This window comes from Motacilla alba, chromosome 2 (assembly GCF_015832195.1).
Source record: "Motacilla alba alba isolate MOTALB_02 chromosome 2, Motacilla_alba_V1.0_pri, whole genome shotgun sequence".
Taxonomy (NCBI): domain Eukaryota; kingdom Metazoa; phylum Chordata; class Aves; order Passeriformes; family Motacillidae; genus Motacilla; species Motacilla alba.
The window spans coordinates 124,877,077-124,897,349 of record NC_052017.1 but is presented as its reverse complement, the minus strand read 5'-3'; the positions used below and the strand labels follow the sequence as shown (position 1 = coordinate 124,897,349).

Here is a 20,273-nt window from a genome sequence, read left to right as displayed (position 1 = left end):
AGCTTTTGGCGTAGAACTTTCCAACTTCCTTTTCTCTTACTAAACATGCTAATTCCTAATTTCATATAATGCTTTTCATCTATACATGTTTTAATCCATTTTGAAAGCAGTTAAAAATAAACAAAGGTTAGAAATAACTATTTATTATGAAAATAATATAAAAACATTTGTCCGCTCCCTGAACTATCAAAATATACAACAAAGACTTAATTCTCTAGAAAATAAGGAAAAGTGCATTGTAGTGGATGAAACTGCTTCTGCAATATACATTTTTGGTATAAATATTAATAATCTTCAAAGTCTTGCTGAATATCATTCAGTGCATCTGTAAGTCGTCGTATTTTATTTTCCATGGCTTTTTTATTGTTTGCCATTTCTTGCAGAAGCTCCCGCATTTCTTCTTCAACAGAGTAGACCTGAAAGAGCACACAGAGATGAAGCAGAATTCTTGCTTTTCTTAATACACCTAAACCCATATAATCTTGGCAATTTTTACACTGATAAGCAAGGCAAGAGTTATATGTTTATGTTTGTATATGCAATACATTACTCTTGATACTGGATTCAGAAGCAGAATTTTTTCTTAGAAAAAAGTATTAATCTGCTAGGAGGTAGTAAGTACTGTATCAATACAGAAAACTTACTAAGCAAAAAAGCACCAGTTGTCATGTTAAGGAAGAATGCAGTAGATGACAGAAAGAGTTATAGTTAAGATTGGCATAGGTGAGTTAAATAAGATTATCTGGCATAGTCATCATTACTCTTGCCTGTATGGATAAGGAAATGTTTAGCTCTTGATTCATAATGGCTGCATTGCATGGAGCTTTACTTTGCTTGAATATAAAACCTCACAATGGCACAAATCTAGAGATTTTCTTGCTGTGCAAAGATTGAATACTAAACCAGGACTGTTTCCATCCAGTCAGCCTGATAGATTTAAACAGGAGACTTCCAAGCACCACTCTTGCAGCAGCTGTAGAATAAAAATGCAAATACAATAAATGTATAAACTGAGTATTAAAATTACTTTTTCATTTGCTGCTTCAATTTGTTTCTCCTTTTCATTTTCCAGGTGCAAGAGTTCTTCCTGATGTGCTGCCAACACTGATTCAAGTTTTTTTCTGAAGGCATTATCCATTTTATGAAGCTTTTCCACAGCAATCCTAAAAAAAGTATTGAAAATAAAAATCATGGTCCTGCAAACAACTGAAGAAAAAGTATTGAAAATAAAAATCATGGTCCTGCAAACAACTGAAGTATTTTGCTTTGTCCAGTTCTGCCTTTGATAAGGTTTTAATAACTTAAGCATGAAGACAGTTATATATTGGCATCAGAAGCGTCCTATTTGCTCAAGTACAATTTCTAGCTTTGTGCAGTGTGTTTAGGACCTCTGGCATTCTCTAAGGAGAGGCATTTAATCATTAGCAAAGGATATGAAGATTAGGGCTTGCTACTGTCAACATGGACAAGAACTCCACCTGTTTTCAAACATCTCCTTATGCTTTTGGTTCCCAAGAAGTGAATGAACTGTGTGATCCTGTGAACAGCCTGTGAGCCTGTGTCTCACAGAAACAGAAGTGTCTCCTTCACCGTAAAGAAGCATTTCTTTAACTGCAAGCAAATTCTGCTTATAAGGGATAATTCTTAAATATGTAAGAACAAAATGCAAGGCTATTTTATACAATTAATTTACAACAAAGTTCTGAAACAAACCAGAATTATTTAGAACAAAAATTTCAGTTTCACTATTGATCTTCTGACAGTTTCAAACCCTAATACTATTGACTGTTTGAGGTGGTTTGTTTTGTTTGGCTTTTTTTGTTGTTGTTGATTTGCTGTTGTTCTGTTTTTTCTTTTTATGCAGTCTTATTAACTAGCTCATATTTTCTCAAGAATAGTTGGGAAGAAAGAAGAAAAACCTGAGAAGGGGACCAAAGAATAAAGTAAAAATCATCAGTTTAGCAGACTTCTCCATCATTCCAGAAGCATATGAAATAATTTTTCAGCTTATGGGTATTTGTTTCGGCATCATCTCATATTTAACTATTAATTGATTGAAGAAATTGACAGTCAGAGGAACAAGAAAATACACTGAAAATCTTGCTATTTGTATGGGAAAAGAATGACAGGTAATTTATAAACAGTCTGTCACAAACAAACAGTGATTAAGAGACACCAAGTGGGGCAGGAGTGTTGATCTGCTGGAGGGCAGGAAGGCTCTACAGAAGGGATCAGGGCAGGATGGATTGATGGGACGAGCCAATTGTATGAGGTTATTTTCAAAGAAAATGGAAATAAAGAAGTTCAGATGCCGAATGCTGCAACTGAATGCCAATTCCATAAAGTAAGTCACCTCTACGGCAAGAATTCCTTCTAGGCCCAGTTTGTAACTGGGCTCACCAAGTAGCTAAGAAGGTATTACACATTCTTTTACCACATAATCGAGCATTTCTGCACAGTTATTAATAGTGCAACTCTACAGCAACTGAGTCATCACAAAATAAACTATTAAAACTGTTCACCTTTGAGTTTGAAGACTTTTATTTCTCTCTTCAATCAGCTTCTTCTCTTTGAAATCAAAGTTCTCCTTCATTTGTTTAACCTGCACCTCCAGCTGGCTTAATAGCTCTCCTTTACCTTGCCACCTCTTTTTCAGTGCACTGAAAAAAAAAAAAGCACATATTTACAATGAATGTAAATACCACTTCTTAGGAAGGCAGAAAAGTTTCTCACGCTTCCATTTTTTCCTCATTTCTGTGGGTTTTAATAGCAAGCAAGAATAACTTCAGAGCAGTGTTGCATACAATGATCTCAAAGAATTATTGTGATTTGTATGAATCACCTGTGTGCATTCTTAATGTCATCAAGTTCTACTTCCTTTTCTTCTAGCAGTTGCTTTAATTCCTCTTTTCTTTCATTTTGCCTTTCTATTTTTTTCATTAGCTTTTCACATTCAGCAGCTTTTTCATCCAACTGTATTTGAAGCAATTTCTGAGCTTCCCGATTTTCTTCATAGTGTTTTTTGATTTGTTTATCTTTTTCTTGTAAGCCCTTTAGAAGATAAATATTTTAAAACACACAAACTCCCTTAACTTTATTGTTACCCCTTAAGAGTATGTGTTTAATCTATGATGGAATAAAGCAGAGAACAACATAAAGTTTACTCTTCTGCAAGTATGAAGAACACTTAGTAAAGTGACAGTCAGTTACTTAATCTTCATCTGAAAGAAGTCTGAATTTAAAAAAAAAGTCATCAAAACATAAATCTGAAGTCAAAAGCAAGATAAAAAAGTTATTTTGAACTTTTATTCTACATAAGAGTTGAATAAACAACTTATATGTAAGTCACTGAGCTTGCAATCTGTGTAACAATGACTTATGCATCTAACTGACTGACATAACACACTATAAAACTTTGATTATTAAGCTATAAAGTTTTAAGTCTATAAATGAGACAAATGGAATTATTGGGACAAAACGTATTACCTCTGCTGCCAAAATACTATTTTACAAGAACAAAATAAATAAAAAATATATATGTTGTAAAAGAAATGTGAAGCAAAATTTAAAAAATTATTTTTCCTTTTCTTTTAAACACTCAAGAAAAATTATGCTGTCCTAGTTTCACCTCTCTCAAAATCATGATCAAGAATTAACTGAAGCAAGGCAAAGAGAAGAAAGTCTGTACATAAATATGGTTCATTGAGAGAGTTAAAGTAGTATCACTGTGCATCTATTTAATAAAAAGCCCTCTTCTGCTCTCAGTGAAATGAATTGCCACTGACAGCCTGATTGTGACTTGTGAGTCAGAAAACTGTAAGTGCAGACCCATCTTCATCAAAGGGTTTGTGATAGCTAAAACTAAGACTTGCAGTGAAAGTTAAGCACACAAATTGTCAGATACGGCACTTACTTCTTTTAGTCTCCTAATTGTTTCTGTCTGATCATCCACTATTTTGTTTTTAATTTTTATGGTATCACTGTCCTGTTCCTTTTGCTTTTTTAACATGTCAATCTCATTTGTTAAAACTTCAATTTTTGCCTCCAGTTTCCCCCGATCTTGTGCAAGATGAGCTCCTGGCCAAAGAGGATATTCACATTAGAGCAACTCATTTTAGAGATGATTTCAAGATGAGGAATGTTGGGAGATTGGGCTGGGGAAGGCAAAGATAGGAACCCTACAAACCAAAGGTTTGACTGTTTTGCCCATTGGAAACACTGTAGGGATTCAATCTGTGGGTAGGTAACACTTAAGAGGAAATGCAGAACTGAAGGTCTGTGTTTTATCCTTTATGAAAACTTCTCTGAAAAATGGTTGACAATAATTCTTAGAGACCCCTAAAGATCACAAGGTGGTGCTGAATCACAGGAATAGAGAAAAATGAAAAATGTCCAAACTTTTTTTCTCCCAACATTTAACAATCTTTTAAGATATATACTGAAATTTCCATATTAGATTTCCCTGCTAGACAAGTAGCATTACATAACATTATTTACAGATCCTTGTTTTTCTAGTTTCACGTTTAAAAGTTCTTTGTACAACTTCATGGCATTTTCACATTTTCAGGAAACAGATAAACTGTATTTACAGCTGACTCCTACAGCTGCTGTTACAGATCCTGTATCAGCCCATGTGCCACAGAACATCTATTTTTGCACATGATCTTCACAACTGGATAAGATCAGGAAGGCAGCCAAGGACCTAAACTCTATCTGGATTAAAACTCTACTGGAATGTTTATTTGAAATGTAAGATATTGAACACCATATTTTCTGCAAAAGAATAAAAAAAAAAAACCACTATTTTACCCTGTTCTGCCAACTCCTGCCCCCATATTTTTCTTTCCATTTTTAATCCATCAATCACAGATTCCTGGGCTGTCAGCTGGGAAATAAGTTTTACATTTTCCTTTTTCAGAAGTTCCACTTGAACAGCCTTTTGTTTGTCCTCCTCAATCACAGTTTCAAGTTTTCCAGTTCGACACTGTATGAACAAACATTGGGAAAAGACATTAAGATAATTTAAAACAACATGCAAAATTTCAAAACAATACTAAGGGGTTAGGAAAGTAATCCTTATATTCACCAAATTAAGTTAACTGAGAAATATTCTGCTTGCATTCAGGGCTCTATCTGCATCTCATTCCAGTTGTGAAACACAAATGTTTGCTTCAAATAGACATACTTCAATCCCAGAAAACTGTAAAGCTGACTTCTAAATACCCACTCTAAAGTATTAATGTCATCATAAAAACCTGTTTAGAATTATAAATGCACAAGTCAAGAAAAGGAAAAGATAAAGTAAAGATATTAAAAACTGAATCAGCAGAAGACAGAAGCTGGGATGTACTTTCACTTCCAATGATAAATATGTACCTTCAATTATCCAAGCTACATTTTGTTTTACAGATTACAGCTATTTAATATAGGTACTTTTCAATTTTATTCTTAAAAGCATCACTGACTGGCAGAATAATATTCTGTACAACAACAAAATGTTTGGGCACCCTAACAACAACAACATGTAGGGGGAGATTAAAAACAGCTGTGCAGGGCTTGTATTCCACCCAAGTTTTAGCACAAAGCTGAACCGGATCTCAGAACCATTCAAAAGTTATGTCCTTTACATTAAAAAAAATATTTACAGATAATACAATAGTACTAGAATATGTCACCACAAAGCAACTGTGCCCATAGTATTTAAGATTAAAATCTGACCCTCAGTAGATAATGAATAATACTTCTAGTATTATACAAATAGGAGATACTAAGCTGCTAATAACTACACTGCATTATTTGTTCAATTACAGTTTTAATTCGTAGAAGTGACCAGAGCAGAAGCAAGTTCAATTTCGTTGAATTTATAAGCAATCAGGGCTATTAATGTAGTTTTGATTGCCAACTGATAAATAAAAACTGCTACTGGTCACAGGGCAAGAAGTGCACTTTCCAAAACATGAGTGAGTCGACATTTTTCAGTATAGGGAGCAGTGTTTGTGAGAAACAGAAGTGCAAGATGCAAGAATAAAGGCTGACGTGCACTTCTGGGTTTTAGTGCAATAAGAAACCTGTGTCTTTTAGTTAATCAAGCTTGTAAGGAATCATTAACTTTTATAGATGAAACATCACAAAAAATAATCTATGTAGTTGAACTGTTTTGAAACAAATACCTTTAGGTTTGCTGTAGCTTCTTCGTTTGATTTTGTTAATTCTGAAATTTTTGTTTTCTGTTCTTCCACTAAATTTGTCAAGTCTTGGATCAGACTTGCCATGTCTTTTTCTCTCTGTTCCAACTCAAACAGGGCTTGTTTGTGTTCAACTAGATCAGCAGAAGCTTTTTCAAACCCCTGTTCTACCTAAAATTTTATAAGACAAGACTTGAAAAGTGCTAACATTTGGAAAAAAACATACATATATAAATGTAACTGGCATCTGAATTTCAAGTGAAGACACAAAAATTCATCAACTCTATAGGAAATTAATGAATATCTGAAACCGGTTTTCTCCTGGTGTGTTCATGAAACTACAACTTGAAAAACTGGTTCTACCCAGCTGCGTACTTGTAAAAAAACCCCAAACACAACAAAACATAACAAAAACCCCCAAACAAACAAAAAAATTCCCCAACACACAGAAAAAAAAATAATGGGTGGATGGGAAGCAGAGCAGAAAAACCATAGTTGGGATCTAAAAACAATGCCTTGATTTAATCTCATTGTTAAAATTGACATTAAAATCGTAAAAGAAGGACAAAGTTAATTCAAGATTTTTTTCTTGCAACAAAAAGATTTGAAGGGCAAAACCCCTGTCTTTTTTTTCTCTCTCCTCCCATCTATCTAAAACTTATTTAAAACAAAGAAAACCAACTTTAAGGTGAAGAATTTAATATTTTATTTAACATATAAAAAATGTAAATACTAGCCATAGAAATAAATTCTCTAAGGAATTTAGCAAGCAAGTTTTGAATTTGAGTATCAAAATGTATATCCAAAATTAAATTTTGAAAATTTACACAATAAGGAACTATATTACTAAATACACTTGCATATATATATTTAACAATAATCTTATCCAAACACAAACTAAAAAAGAGGTTTTACTGTAATTGAATTTATTCTAATTGAAGGTCAACACATTTTAAAAGAAATTAATAACATCAGACAGAAGGGGTTTTTAAAATTTCTTTTGATTAAGTCTTACAAATGAACAAAAATGCTGGGGTTTTTGAATGCTGACTTGGCTTTTGCTGTCATTGTTCTAATCACTGATATTTCAAACATTTTTACCAGTACTTTGCATAAATCCTTGGAGCAAAGATCATAGGGATAAAAAACCAACCCAACAAAACACCAAAAAAACCACACCACAGAATATCCACCCAAACTCCACACATTTAAGAGAACTACAACCCCACCAAGTGTGAAATGAAATGTTCTCTTAGTCTTACCTCTTTAAACCTTTTTGCTTCGATAGTTAAAGCTAAGCGAAATTCATCTTCTAACTCTCTGTACTTCTGGTTTGACATGTTAATTTTCTCCTGCAATTCTCTAACACACTGTTCATGCCTCTGCTCCTCTTTAGCCACTTCTTTTGACAAAGCATCTTGAAATTCAGGTCCATTTAAAGCAACTCGGGTTCCAAGTTCTCTCCTGAAATTACCAAGCATACACTTGAGACATGAACTGCAGGATCTCACAATGCTGTTTTAATTCATTTCCTTGGTTTTACTGAACAAGGATAATGAATTACATAATAAATGGAATAAATTCCTCCATCTCACAGCCAGCCTTCAGTCTTCTCTGACAATGGCCCTAGCATGAGGAAAATTCTGTTGACTACTGTTAAAAACACCCACAGGCATATCCTTACTTTTTAATTCAAACATTTGTAGAAATTATTCAATTGTGCTTTTGCTGTGATTTAGCACTTGTATGCTTTGCTGTTAGCAAACATCTGGAAGTGACACTGGAATCAGAGAAAAGCCCTGTACAGCCAGACACCCTCTTCTGCAGTCAGTCATTCCTTTCACCCTCACCCAACAACTGCTGCTATTCACTCACACCCAAAACCTGAAAAGCAGCAGCAACAAAGACCTAAAAGGGCAATGTTGAAGCAGATGTACCCTCTACTTCAACACTACTCTGTTCATCTACTTTAAAGCAAAAAAATATAAAATAAAATATCCACTGTCCTTCACATTATATCTTTTGGAGCTTTATGAGGTAATTATTCAAAGTTCTCAAAATAAAGCTGTAAGATTCTTCCCGTCTAAACCTGCCATTATCTTGGTAACTGAATACATTTTCCCTTGTAGAATTGAGCAAATTTAAGCAGCTTATTTTATTAACAACCTTCCTTATATAATACTATACCTCACGGTATTCTTGATATACGTTTTACACATATTTGATTGTATTAGCTGAACACCACAGAACTTAGCCTCAAGTATTCTCCAAAAAAGGGAAATTTTCAAAGAGGAAAACAGCCAGGCAAGTAACTCACACTCCACCCAACAAGCAAGGTTCTGCAGAGGCTGCAGAACAACGTGTTATAGTAGCATATGCAGCTCTTCAGTCAGTAATTCAAATACAATTTTATTTTTGTCTGATTATTCCTGGATTACAGATCAAGTATTTAAAAAAAAGAATTTGGCCATATTATAAGAGAAAAACCTTTCACATGAAAGGCTGGAAGTTGCCTACATGAACTTATGAGTCAGGAATCTATAAGATATTCCTAAATGAGCAAGAAAATGTGTAGCAAGACACCTACATTTTTACAAAAACCATCTCTCCCATTAATCAAAAAAACCCAAAACAAACCAAACCAGAACAAAAACACATCCATACTTCAGAACACATTTAAAAAACCATGTTGGCAACACAAGCATCTCTGTTCATTTGTGAAAAGAAAATAATGACCCCATACCTTTGCTCTTGCTCTCTTAATACAAGAAGCTCATGTAGTTGTTTTACCTTCTCTTTCTGTTGTCGGATGGATATTCGAAGTAACTGTACTTCTCTTTCATTTGCTGATGCTTTAAGCTCTGCTTCTTGCACCTGTTTCATCTGTGCATAAAGACAAGAGCAAGATTTTCTTGAAAATGTAATTTAATCTTCATATTTTATACTAGAACACAAAGGAACAGGTGCTTTCTAAGAGTTTTTGTTTGGTTTTTTTCTTAATATATTTTAAGACTTGAAGAAATTTAAGACAAGATGTTTAAAATAAAGTCTTAACTTCCTACAACTCAAAAAGCAACCTTAATAAAGAACCAAGGGCATTTACTTAATTTATAAAGAACTTCAAGGTGTCCTACAGAATTGGAAGAAGTGCATTGGCAGAACAATTTCTGCAATTAGAAACTCTTTTATTGTAATACTTGTATTAGTTTCAAACAAAACATTTTTAGATGTATTCAACATTAACTTCATTTTTTTAACACTCCACTTCTGTCAAAATCTCCATCTGTCTTATTTGTACAGTTTAGAGCTGCTGAACAGAGCTGCTTTCTAATGATTTTACAAAAAATGTAGACTCAGTATAAACACCAGATGGCATACTCCACTTTCTCCATTCGATGCAAGCTTTTATTATTAATTCCATTTTATAGACTTATGCCTTTTAAATACAAAACTCTTTTCTGATTCAACATGAAGAAAAAAGAAAAAAAGTTATAAAAAAAGGTTATTCAAAATCAGGACACTTCAGAAGGCTAAGTTTTTATGTTCTACATGTTAAGCCTTTTCATGAATAATTTAATGAGTAACTTTTAGACACATCACACTGTATTCCTTTGTTTTATGGAAGAAGTGAAGGAATTCTCTCCTAAATTGAAGCACTTAAAAATGTCAAGCAAGAACGCATTTTGACAAAAAAGTCAAGGAAGAACAAGGGAATAAGGTACGCATGTAGATGCATAGTAAACTTTCTCATCTTGAAACCCTTCAAGAAGTCATCTAGTAATGCTGACTGAAGGCCTTAAATAGTGGTGGCTACGTGGAGTAACCATAATTTACCACTGACAGTAATTGCTGGGACATACAGTGAGAAAGCTCTGTGAAATATTCTAGAATTTCTTAATCTTGGAATTGATAAAATAGGCCAAAGGTATGTTAAATCTGAACATTCAAAAAGAGGATTTAGTTTCAAGAGCATCATGATTATTCTCTGAAACATAATTATTAAGGAGTATTTGCTACAGGATCTTAAAGACAGGAAGAACGACCTTCCCTTAATAAAAACAATGTTACTACCACCAAAAGAGATTACTTATTTCTACAAACTCATTGAAGGAAAAATAAAAGCCTCATACATCATTAAGGAGTTTTCATTCTTACAGAACAGAAAAATATCACACACACACACACACACACACACACGCAAATCCCACTATCCTGTTCTCCAAATCACTAAATTTAGTACTTTTCAAACTGACAGGCAGATACCTGAACTAAACTGAAGGTCACTTCTAGATTCCATAATAGCTCCAGGGTATCTATGGAAGAGCCACTTAAGTCCCTAACCAGGAGCCTAAAGTAGAGGGTGTCTTTAGAGAGGATGGGTTTGTCAGGACACTCCCTGATTTTCATTCCTTTCAGGGAACCTAAACAACAACACTTCCTAGCGCACCACACTATCAGTTCAAAGACTTTTCAGGATGGATGTGTTAAGATTCATTTTCTCTAAGTCAATTGACATAGGAATGGACTAACATAGGAAAATAAACAAACAAAAGGAGTAGATATTGGAGGACACTGAAAATTCAGCAATTAATTTCACAGAAAGAAATAGTGGCAGTATCTGGTACAACATCTTGATCTTATATATTTGTATATTGAACAAAGAGCCTCTGACTACAAAAGCTCTTCTCCAGCTGTAAAAATAAAAAAAAAATCCCAAACAAACAAACGAACACAAAACATCACACAAACTGACCAGAATCTTTCATGTTCTCTGCAATTACTGTTTTGTTCTGGTTGCAATTAAAAGCATCTAATACTTTAGACCAGTGAAATAAACAGAACCACCAGATTTCCATCGCAGTAGTAAGATGTCTATTGATTTTAGCAACTCTAGATATCTAAAGGCCACCATAAAATTTATATTTAAAATTTAAATTTATAAAATATATTAATTGACAATTAAAATGGATACCTGTTATTAACTACTACTATGCAGAAAAAGAGCCCCAGGTTTTATTGTGGAAAATTCAGACTCAATGTTGGTAAAATCTAGTATTTCTCTGTATTAATGACTATGGTAGTCACCCTGTTGCCATTGCATAATTTACTCATGAAAAATATTTACCTCTGCTGCTCGCTGCTGCAACCTCTGAGTCTCCATCTTGGACAGTGTTTCTTCTAAAGCTTGCATGGCCTTCTGATATTCTGCTTCTTTATTTCTTGCCTGATTTAGCTCATTAGTAAGTCTTTCAGTTTCACCTTTCAACTGTTGGACATCTGCTTGCAGTCTTGCTTTGGCATCTCTCTCTTTCAATATCAATTCCTTTAACCTGAAAATAAATGCAGTGACATTGTATTATAAATGTTTTACTTGTAAGTTTCATGCCAAATACATTGGAAAAAGGCATTAGTAGCCATTGTAGCAACACATCTTGTTTTTTACTGTGTTTTACTATTTATAGCACTGTCATATAAAACTGTTTAAAGAGACATAAACTATTAATTAAGTCATGTGTAGCATTACTATATGGAGGTTAGTTTAAAAAAACCTGAGATGGAGACAACCTCACAGATATATCTTTTAGGAAATGACAGTCCAGTATTACTTTGCTTTACAGGAACACTATAAGCCTCTTACAGAAGACCATATAAATGTAGATGGATAGAAAATAAAGGCTGGAAGTGAACCTAAAACAAAAAGGGAGAAAAGGGAAATATTCACAGTCAGTCATGGATAGTAACTCAGGAAGCACATGGCTTGGTTTTTCCTAAAAAGAACAAAAATGTGGCTTTGATAAATACAATACATTAAGAAAAAGCCAAATGGAGCAGACATCTCCAAGAATAAGGAGATCTTTTTTTAAAAAAAAGGCTGCTGCTCAGAACACACAAGGATGGTGACAACCACCTCTGAAGATGTGCTAGGCCTGCCCTGCACAATACATTGCCTATGGGCCAACTCTAGCCTGCCAGAAACATTTTTATTCTAATGTGCTGCACAGAAAAAAAACAAAGAATTCTCTAGGTGTATTCTCTAGGAAAGGGAGACTGGGACACAGAAGGCAGAAGTATGATATGGGACAGCTACTAGAGCTTGAACTGAAGGTATAGTTATGATACAGATTGTTTGGAAAGTAATGGCTAGAAATGGAGGAAAGTGGCATAGTGATACTGTCCTATGACAAGAACAAGAAGAAAGCTGCAGAAGGGAATTTCACTAGGTAATAATGAGAGAAATTCTAGCACTACTTCTTGATGCCTTATTTTCCAAGTACATTGTTTAAAGCTGTCTTTGTTTCTTAAGCCTACCAAATGAATTATTTGAAACTGAAAAAAACCACAACAAAACTCTTAGACTATAGCATTGTTTCCCTACCTGTCTCTAGTGAATAAAGCCATACTCTGAATATTCTTTTCTTCTTTTGCATGCTTCTGTAGCTCACTGACATGCTCTAATAATTTCTTCTCTGCTTGCTCTGCTTTCCACCTCCTTTCTTTCTCCTGATCCAGTTCTTGAATCAGTGCCTTAGCAAGAATGTGATAAGCATCAACTTACTAGGAAACATTCAAACATAGCAAAAAATGATAAACAATATTTATAATTGCAGAACAAGACTTTTTTGTCTTTCTGGAATTCATGGATGACAGAAGAAACTGCAAGCAACGAGGCCAAAAACTCCCATAAAGTGAAATAAAATACATCCTCTCCCAGCTGGCACTACAAGAACTCCAGTACTTTTGATAATATCTACATGCAATTATTTTTGTCACCTCCAGTTTTAGTATGACCAGGAGACATATGTTTGGCTTCAGATGACGATATATTTAACTTGAAATGATGCAAAACCTACTCGGTATGTTGATTCCTCGATGGGATTTGAATTACATTCCTCTAGTTTTTCCATATTGCTCTGTCTTCCACTTAGTATTTCAACTTTCCTTCCCACTACTTTAAAATGAGTGTCATTCTCACTGGAGCATGGACACTTCGAGGAACTCTTCTTCTCTTCCCTATATGCAGAGCTTAAAGAGTAACAGTGGATTCAGACACTTTTAAATGAAAAAAAAATTGTGGTTTAGTGCAGCAGCTAAATACTAGAGTTCAAAATTATCTAGAAAATAATTGGCAATCACACCACAGAAACAGCTGAATTCAAATCTTCAGCTCTAAAAAGATACTTACAACTAGCAGATGCTACCTAAAACCATCTCATCATCACATACACACAAAATAATTTTAGAAGAGTAGAGTAGCTGTAGAGCTGCAGTGGCTGACTGAACAAATATATTCAAATTTGTATTGTTTTCTACTCATCTGTAGAGTACTACTCATACTGTACAAATCAAACAAATCACTACGGCATCCTCAGCTTCATCAAAGATTTATATTCTTGACCACTGTTCTGACACCATGAATCTTCTAATTACCCAGTTTCATCTGTGGAGAATTCTTTTGCCACCACAATTTAAAATGAAGATGGAAACATAACCTGTTAGGATTTTGAAAGTGTTTGTTTTGGAATCTTCAGTTCAATTTCCTTCTCACCTGAAGAAAGAAACAGCTCATGTGGAGAAACAACTGAATGAAGCCTCAGTAGCTACTCATTTTCAGGGTACTGTTAACTGACTTGATTTACTCAACCTACCACTTTTAGTGAAATGTTTCAAGTTAAAACTATGTTCATGCTGACAATATTCAGTTTAATTAATTTTGGCTTTATATAGTAAACACTGAGATACCTGTCAGTAATTTTCTTTTTTAGATGACTTGCATGACTTTTTGTAGATAAGGCAGTTTTATGGTAAGTGGGGATCTTGCTTCTTTTCATGACCTTTCTGTTGTTCTCTTTTCCACTCTCATTTTCACTCTCAGAAGTTGGATCTGTGTCTCTCTTAGCTTTGAGGGCACTTGGAGCAGCTTCCTGTCTTGAATTATCAGATACCTAAGAAGAGATCAAAGTTTTAGATACAAATTTTACAATTTCTGATTGGCTAACGCTTATTTAGGTGCAATTTTTAAAAGAGTTCACACAAAATAATTTTGACAAAAACTGAACAATTGCTTCCAGTTCTTTACTTTTACAATCCCTTCTCTCCTTGCTGAAGTATTTTATTGTTTTAAAGCTAAAGTAAACCCAGGGTGCTTGAAAAGATGTAGTTGTTTCCTTTTGAAATACGTGAACTTTGGTAAAATCCTTAGGCAGTTGGGGAAAAATGTAAAACAAACACAGCACTTAAAACCAAAAAAAGCCTTGCAAACACCAGTACCAAACCTGACAAACTTATGTTATCTATGTTAACAACACAAACTATAATACATGACAAGCATATCAGACCAAGTTGACCTATTGGTGAAATTAATTTTCACCACCTGTATAATCCAGGCACTTTGGTGCATTTAATGCTTTACTCTGGTTCAATTAGTACATGGATGGTTTCAGGATAAAAAAAACCCAAAACAACATAAAAAGAATTTTCTAACGTGGTCGGATAGCTCTGTTAGTCCTAAAGACTATGGTTTTTATTCTGTATGGAATGATTCACGATACAAAGTGCGATCTTCATTTTTAAAGACTTGTTTTTATTTTATTCCCGGCTTCTCAAAATGATTAAGAACACATTACCACAGTCAGCTCATAATACCGGTAGAAATGCTTTAGTCTGGTTCAGCAAATTTTTAATTATCAGAAAGGCATACCTTATCTTACAAACAAAACTTGCTGAGCAATCACAGTAGAAAAATCACCTTTTGCAGTATCTCTAAAATCTGATCTTCTATTTTTTTAATCCTCATCTCACTGTGTATTTTATCAACCTGGATCTTTTCAGGTTCAGAAGAGGAGACAAGCTCTGTGGAGGAGCTGGTGGCACCTTGCACTGGTATCCTTGAACGCTGCCGAAACTGAGCCAGCGCCTGGTCGATGTGTGGTGTTGCCAGCAGTAAGGGAACATTGTTCTATCAGAAGAAAAGACAACTCTTGTAGCATTAATAAGTTATAATAATATAAAAATAGAATGCGTCAATTTTAAAACCAGTACACACAAACTATGGCACCTGATCTTGGGAGGAAGGGCACCTAGATGAAACCAAAGAGCCCAAAATGTCTTCTAAACACTGCAAATCTGAACAGTTTTCTTCTGCCAGGTCCACTGGTTCACCAGAAATATTTCTTCCATCTAGAGCTGTTAGCTGGGGCAATGACTGAAGAACAGTTTCTCTATAACCTTGAGAAAAAGACAACATTTAAATTGAAATCAACCTTCTGAGAAGATGCCTGGTGTATTTTAGATACCTCATCATCTCAAATTATTCACTGCATTTTTAATGTAATAAAAAAAGTAGTGAGTTATCTACAATTGTCTCACCTTTCCCCTCCCAAGGCTTTCAACAGACAACTTTACAAATTAAATCAACTGGGGAGCTGCCTGCCTAGTCTTGATCTACACAGGGATTTCCCAGCCACCATCAGCGCACTCAATTGCACAGACAGCCTTTCAACATCAGCCTACTGCACCCAAACAGTTGTACCAAGTGGAAGGGTAGACGAATGTAATGGCAAAGCAAGTTCTGAAAGGGCTTAAACAACTTCATCCTTTGTCAGTGAATGAAGTAAGACATTATGAAACTGTAAAGCACTGAAATTAGCATTTTTAATTTATTAGCATTTGGGCTACTGAACACTGCAGTTTTGAAAGTGCCACCAAAGACATAGATATGAAGAGGTACATAAATACTCACAGAAGAAAACTAGTGACATTTTCTAAGTTAATCAGATAAATTTAATAGTCCTGTTACTGTTTCTGTAGTGCCTGAATGTATTTGTAAAACATGATGAGTGCATTTAAAAACATTACTTAAAACCTTGCTTGGCTTTCCTCAGTAACACCTGGTGTTTCTTTTTAACTGTACACACATTACACCTGTATCAATTGTATGCTCATGATATGATTGCTATTTTGTATGGCTTCAATTTGTATTGTCCTACTTTTTTGAATTACCTTTGAACTCTCGCAAAAGCATCAATCCTCCACTTCCACCTTCCTGTAAGAGATTTTCCTCTCCTACACACAAAGAAAATAACAAAACCCTACACCAATATAAAATGCTACAGTTTAACTTGTTTGAACTTTGACATCTTAATGAACTGTAACATTTTAATGGCCTGAAAAACCTACCCCCAAACCAGAAGCTCAAATGCAACTGAAAGTGATGCATCCACATGCATTCTCCAACTTGTCTCCAAGCTGCCTAGTGAAACACTGGACACCTATTTGGATGACAATGTTAATTATTGCAGAGGATCCTAGAGTCTGTCACTGCTAACTGAAGCAGGGGGAAAAGAAGGAAAAGCTAACTGTTACTGATCTTTCTCTTGTGGTCTCTAGCAGTAGCAGACTACCTATTTCCTGTGCCTGACCTCTGCCTAAAAGTTCAGTATCTCTACATACATTCTTTGAGTTCTCCACCTTTCCAGTTTATAATATTAACACTCCTGTCCTTTCACTAGACTACGTGGCTCAGAGTCCCATCCAGCCTGTCCTTGAACACTTGCAGGGATGGGGCATCCACAACCACTCTGAGCAACCTGTTCCAGTGCCTCACCACCCTTCACAGTAAAGAATTTTTCCTTAATATCTAATCTAAACCTACTCCAGTTTGAAGCCATTCCTCCTTGTCCTGTCACTACATGCCCTTGGAAAGAGCCTCTCTCTCCTTCCTTCTTTTAGACTCCTCTCAGGTACTGCAAAGACACAATTAGATCACCCTGAAGCCTTCTCCTTCTCTTCTCCTAATTCTCTCAGCCTTTCCTCATAGGAGAGGTGCTCCATGCCTCTAATCATCTGGTGGCCCTCCTCTGGGCTCACAAGTGAAAATGCTGAGCATTATCAAAACATGCCATTTACAATTTTGAGTATATGCTGTCAGGGAAAAAAGGATTTTTTTAAATGGAAAATGAATTCATTTTGACAGAATTTAGATTTCTGCAGGCTGGCCAGTTTATGAATGAATTTGCAAGCTTCAGAAAATGGCTCACTGCTTAAAGGAAATCACTGAGCTAATGAGCACAAGTTATCTACATAAGATCAGATCCATACCTGCTATGTGACAAACTGGATTGGCTTTTCCGTTTCTTTCCAGTGTGAGGTTTGTCAAACAGTGCAGCCCCTTTGTGCACTGAAGTAAGTGACTAATATTGCTTATGCAGTTGCTGTGAAGGTCAATGTGGCTAATCTTATGTCTGGTTCCATGAAGGGATCGAAATCCTGGAAATTTCAGGAAAAAAAAAACCCCAAACAATCACAAAGTAATGTTTTCTGCTACAGTCCTAGACTATGGTGTTTAGAACAAACAGCATCTTGTTGAAAAATATTCAGTAAATAATATATCATAACTAGAAATGAGAGAACAAAACTTGCTCCATATCTTTGTCTACACGTTAATTACCAGTGCCACTCTACCAAAAAGTACAACACTTAACCTACTTATGTGAGCTAACTTTAAAGAAACAAATTAATTTCTGACTGTTAAAAAGCATGTAAAAATAAACCTTTTCCTTCAAGTTTCATTTTATAACACAAGCTCACTAACAAAATTGCCACCAATATTTTTTTAATTTTCCACTCCAAGTTCTCTTGATTTTGTAGCATGAAATCAGAAGAACTGACCATTTTAAAAGAGATATACAAGAGAACATCCACATCATATGTAAAGTTGCATTTTTGTTCTATAAAAATGAAAGATATGAATATTTTGGAAGTCTGAAATGTTTACTGTACTACTTTCTGAACAAGCTTGGCCTCACCAAACACAGAAGAATAAATTCCAGTTCAGAACAATCTTTGGTGTTAAAAATTTTAAAGCTGAGAAGAGCAGCAATAGCCACCTGCATTAGAATTATTCAGTGAATTGGCACTTGAAGCGCTAGAGACTTCTCAAAATACACTTGGTCAAGTTTTTCAAATTTGAAGTGAGACAAACGCTTTGTAGCACACAGCACATGGCAACATCACTTACCAGAGAGATCATGTATGCGATTATATGACAAGTTCAGCATTGTTAAGTTAAAGAGCTTTTCCAGTCCTAAACAAAATGAGGGGGAAAATAGAAACAGGAGGATTTTCAGAAGAATGCTCTGCTTTCATCAAATTCAAAGCTTGCAAAATAAACCTTTAAAGATCATAACTACAAATTATGACACTGATCTATAATCATATTACAAAAATCAGGTTTTCCTTCTAAATTAAGGCATTTTGCTATGATAAGGCTTATGAAGACTATACATACTCGTCTTAAATTTACTTTATAAAATGGTTGGCATACTAACACATACTAACTTGGTATAATCTTAATTATATGCAAACATTCCAGAAGCAAACATTCCAGAAGTAAACCTTAAGGCGACTTTTAGAAAAACCTTTGTAACTTGCTAAATTGACAGAAATAAACACTGCAGACCCTCCACTTTGGTTAGTAGGTTGCAGGACAAGCTCAGGGTGCGCAGCTTAGCCAGGGAACCGAGCCCCTCGATGCGGCGGATCTGATTTGATGACAGATCCAAGTGCTGCAGATTCCGGAGGTGGTCGAGCCCTTGGATCCTGGCGATGCGGTTACAGTGGGCGTTGAGAGTGTGCAGGTCCGAGCTCAGGGACACATCCCTCAGGCTGCGGAGACAGGAGCCCACCGTCAGCCGGCAGCTCGGCCTTGCGCCGCGGCCTCCCCGCTCCCCGGCCCGTCCGCACTCACCTCTTAACGCCCTTATCCATGAGGCTGAGCTCGCCGGGGATCCCCGCCATGCCGCCGGGCCCCCGCGCTGACCGCATCTGGCTTCAATGTTCCCTGGTCTCCCACGGCAGCGCTGCCCGCCTTAGGCCGGGACAAAACGCCTCACGGCCCCGTCTCACGGCCCCGTCTCACGGCCCCGCCGCCGCCGCGCTCCGCTCCGGCCGCGTCCCGCTCCCGCCGCGGGCAGGCGCGGCCGCGGGGAGGCGGCGCTGCCGGATCGCCCGGGGCAGCGGGGAACGGGCTCCGTGCCTCCGCCACGCCCTCCTGCCGCTTCCCGCCGCCCCGGCCGCTTCCTGCCTCTTCCTGCCTCTTCCTGCCAAAGATCCAGGAAGGGGCCGGGTTTAGAAACTGGTCTACTTCGCATTCTTCTCGAGGGGACGCGCGAGGGGCTTTGGTGTTTCTTAGAGCTCACGCGGTGTTAAGAGTGTCACAGAATCACAGAACATCCTGAGCTGGAAGAAACACACAGGGATCATCGACGGCCATTCCCCGGAGTCGCACCGTGTGCCAGGGAGCACTGTGCAACTCTGTCAGGCCTGGAGGTGTGACCGCTGCCTGGGGAGCCTGATCCCGTACCCAGCCACCAAGGGATAATGTCAGTGAGGTTTTCTGAAATTAGGTGGCTTTGTCAGAAATAAAAAATCCTTATTAAGATGCTGTTTGGGAGATTCTGTGAATGCTCTTTTTTTTTTTTTTTTTTACTAGAAATTGTACACTAGGATGATCAGTGAAAAAAGTTGCAGCTGTACATGGCAGAATACAGAGAGTTGGAAGATTGCTGGATATCAAATAATATGTGTGCATTCACACACATAGAGAAGGAGACTCAGAAAATAAAACAAGAAATTACTTATTTTAACCATGTAAAACATATGCCATGCTGAATTTCCCAATCATGAATACTAGATAATTAATATTTCAATTATTATGAATTTTAATAATGCATAGTAAATGCACACATAAATACATATTACAATTCATGAAACTAATAAATGCAATTTAAAATGTATGCAAGTTTTAGTTAGTAGAGGTGTGCTTCTTGTAGAACCACACTTTTTGTAGTCTGTAAGGTGAAAGTAGTTAGAGAGTACTGCAGGGATTTGGAGAAAATGGAAGAATTTTCTTATGATTAGAAGCTGCTCTGGGGCTGTAGATTCTGTCACTGACCATGCTGCAAAGCTTCTGTGTGGTGAAGGAAACCCACTTGAGGTCATTGAAACAATTAAAAGAACAGTCTGTGTACATGCCTATTTTAGCCAAAGGTGTCTTACATGATGGAATACTATATAAACTAATTTTCAGAT

The 20,273-nt window shown here is 36.2% G+C and overlaps 1 protein-coding gene across 5 annotated transcripts; it reads right to left on the bottom strand.

Annotated features, from left to right (window-relative positions):
* On the bottom strand, window positions 1-19,089 carry LRRCC1 (leucine rich repeat and coiled-coil centrosomal protein 1). 5 transcript variants are annotated; one of them, XM_038129227.1, is made up of 19 exons: window positions 18,931-19,089; window positions 18,643-18,848; window positions 18,202-18,267; window positions 17,283-17,450; window positions 15,241-15,410; window positions 14,932-15,141; window positions 13,926-14,128; window positions 13,037-13,208; window positions 12,562-12,710; window positions 11,311-11,515; window positions 8,929-9,068; window positions 7,448-7,649; window positions 6,171-6,356; window positions 4,810-4,984; window positions 3,914-4,077; window positions 2,843-3,051; window positions 2,523-2,660; window positions 1,028-1,163; window positions 4-416 (listed from the first exon to the last, which is right to left on the bottom strand). In XM_038129227.1, the coding sequence occupies exons 1-19, from the start codon at window positions 19,005-19,007 to the stop codon at window positions 285-287; spliced, it is 3,108 nt and encodes a 1,035-aa protein (XP_037985155.1). In that variant the 5' UTR covers window positions 19,008-19,089; the 3' UTR covers window positions 4-284. The 5 variants fall into 5 exon arrangements, 4 of the variants coding, with proteins under 4 accessions (XP_037985157.1, XP_037985156.1, XP_037985155.1 ...); XM_038129228.1 differs by lacking the exon at window positions 18,643-18,848 and having other exon boundaries at window positions 3-416; XR_005255970.1 differs by lacking the exon at window positions 2,843-3,051 and having other exon boundaries at window positions 400-416.
* Between the last annotated feature and the right edge of the window lie 1,184 nt (window positions 19,090-20,273).

Bases quoted from the DNA above. Each gene is read 5' to 3' on its own strand.
- LRRCC1 (XM_038129227.1), bottom strand. From the start codon at position 19,007: ATGCGGTCAGCGCGGGGGCCCGGCGGCATGGCGGGGATCCCCGGCGAG. The intron at 18,268-18,642 runs GTCTGCAGTGTT...CATTTTGTTTAG, and splicing joins CCTACTAACCAAAGTGGAGG to GACTGGAAAAGCTCTTTAAC. The intron at 2,661-2,842 runs GTGATTCATACA...TTTTTTTTTCAG, and splicing joins GACATTAAGAATGCACACAG to TGCACTGAAAAAGAGGTGGC.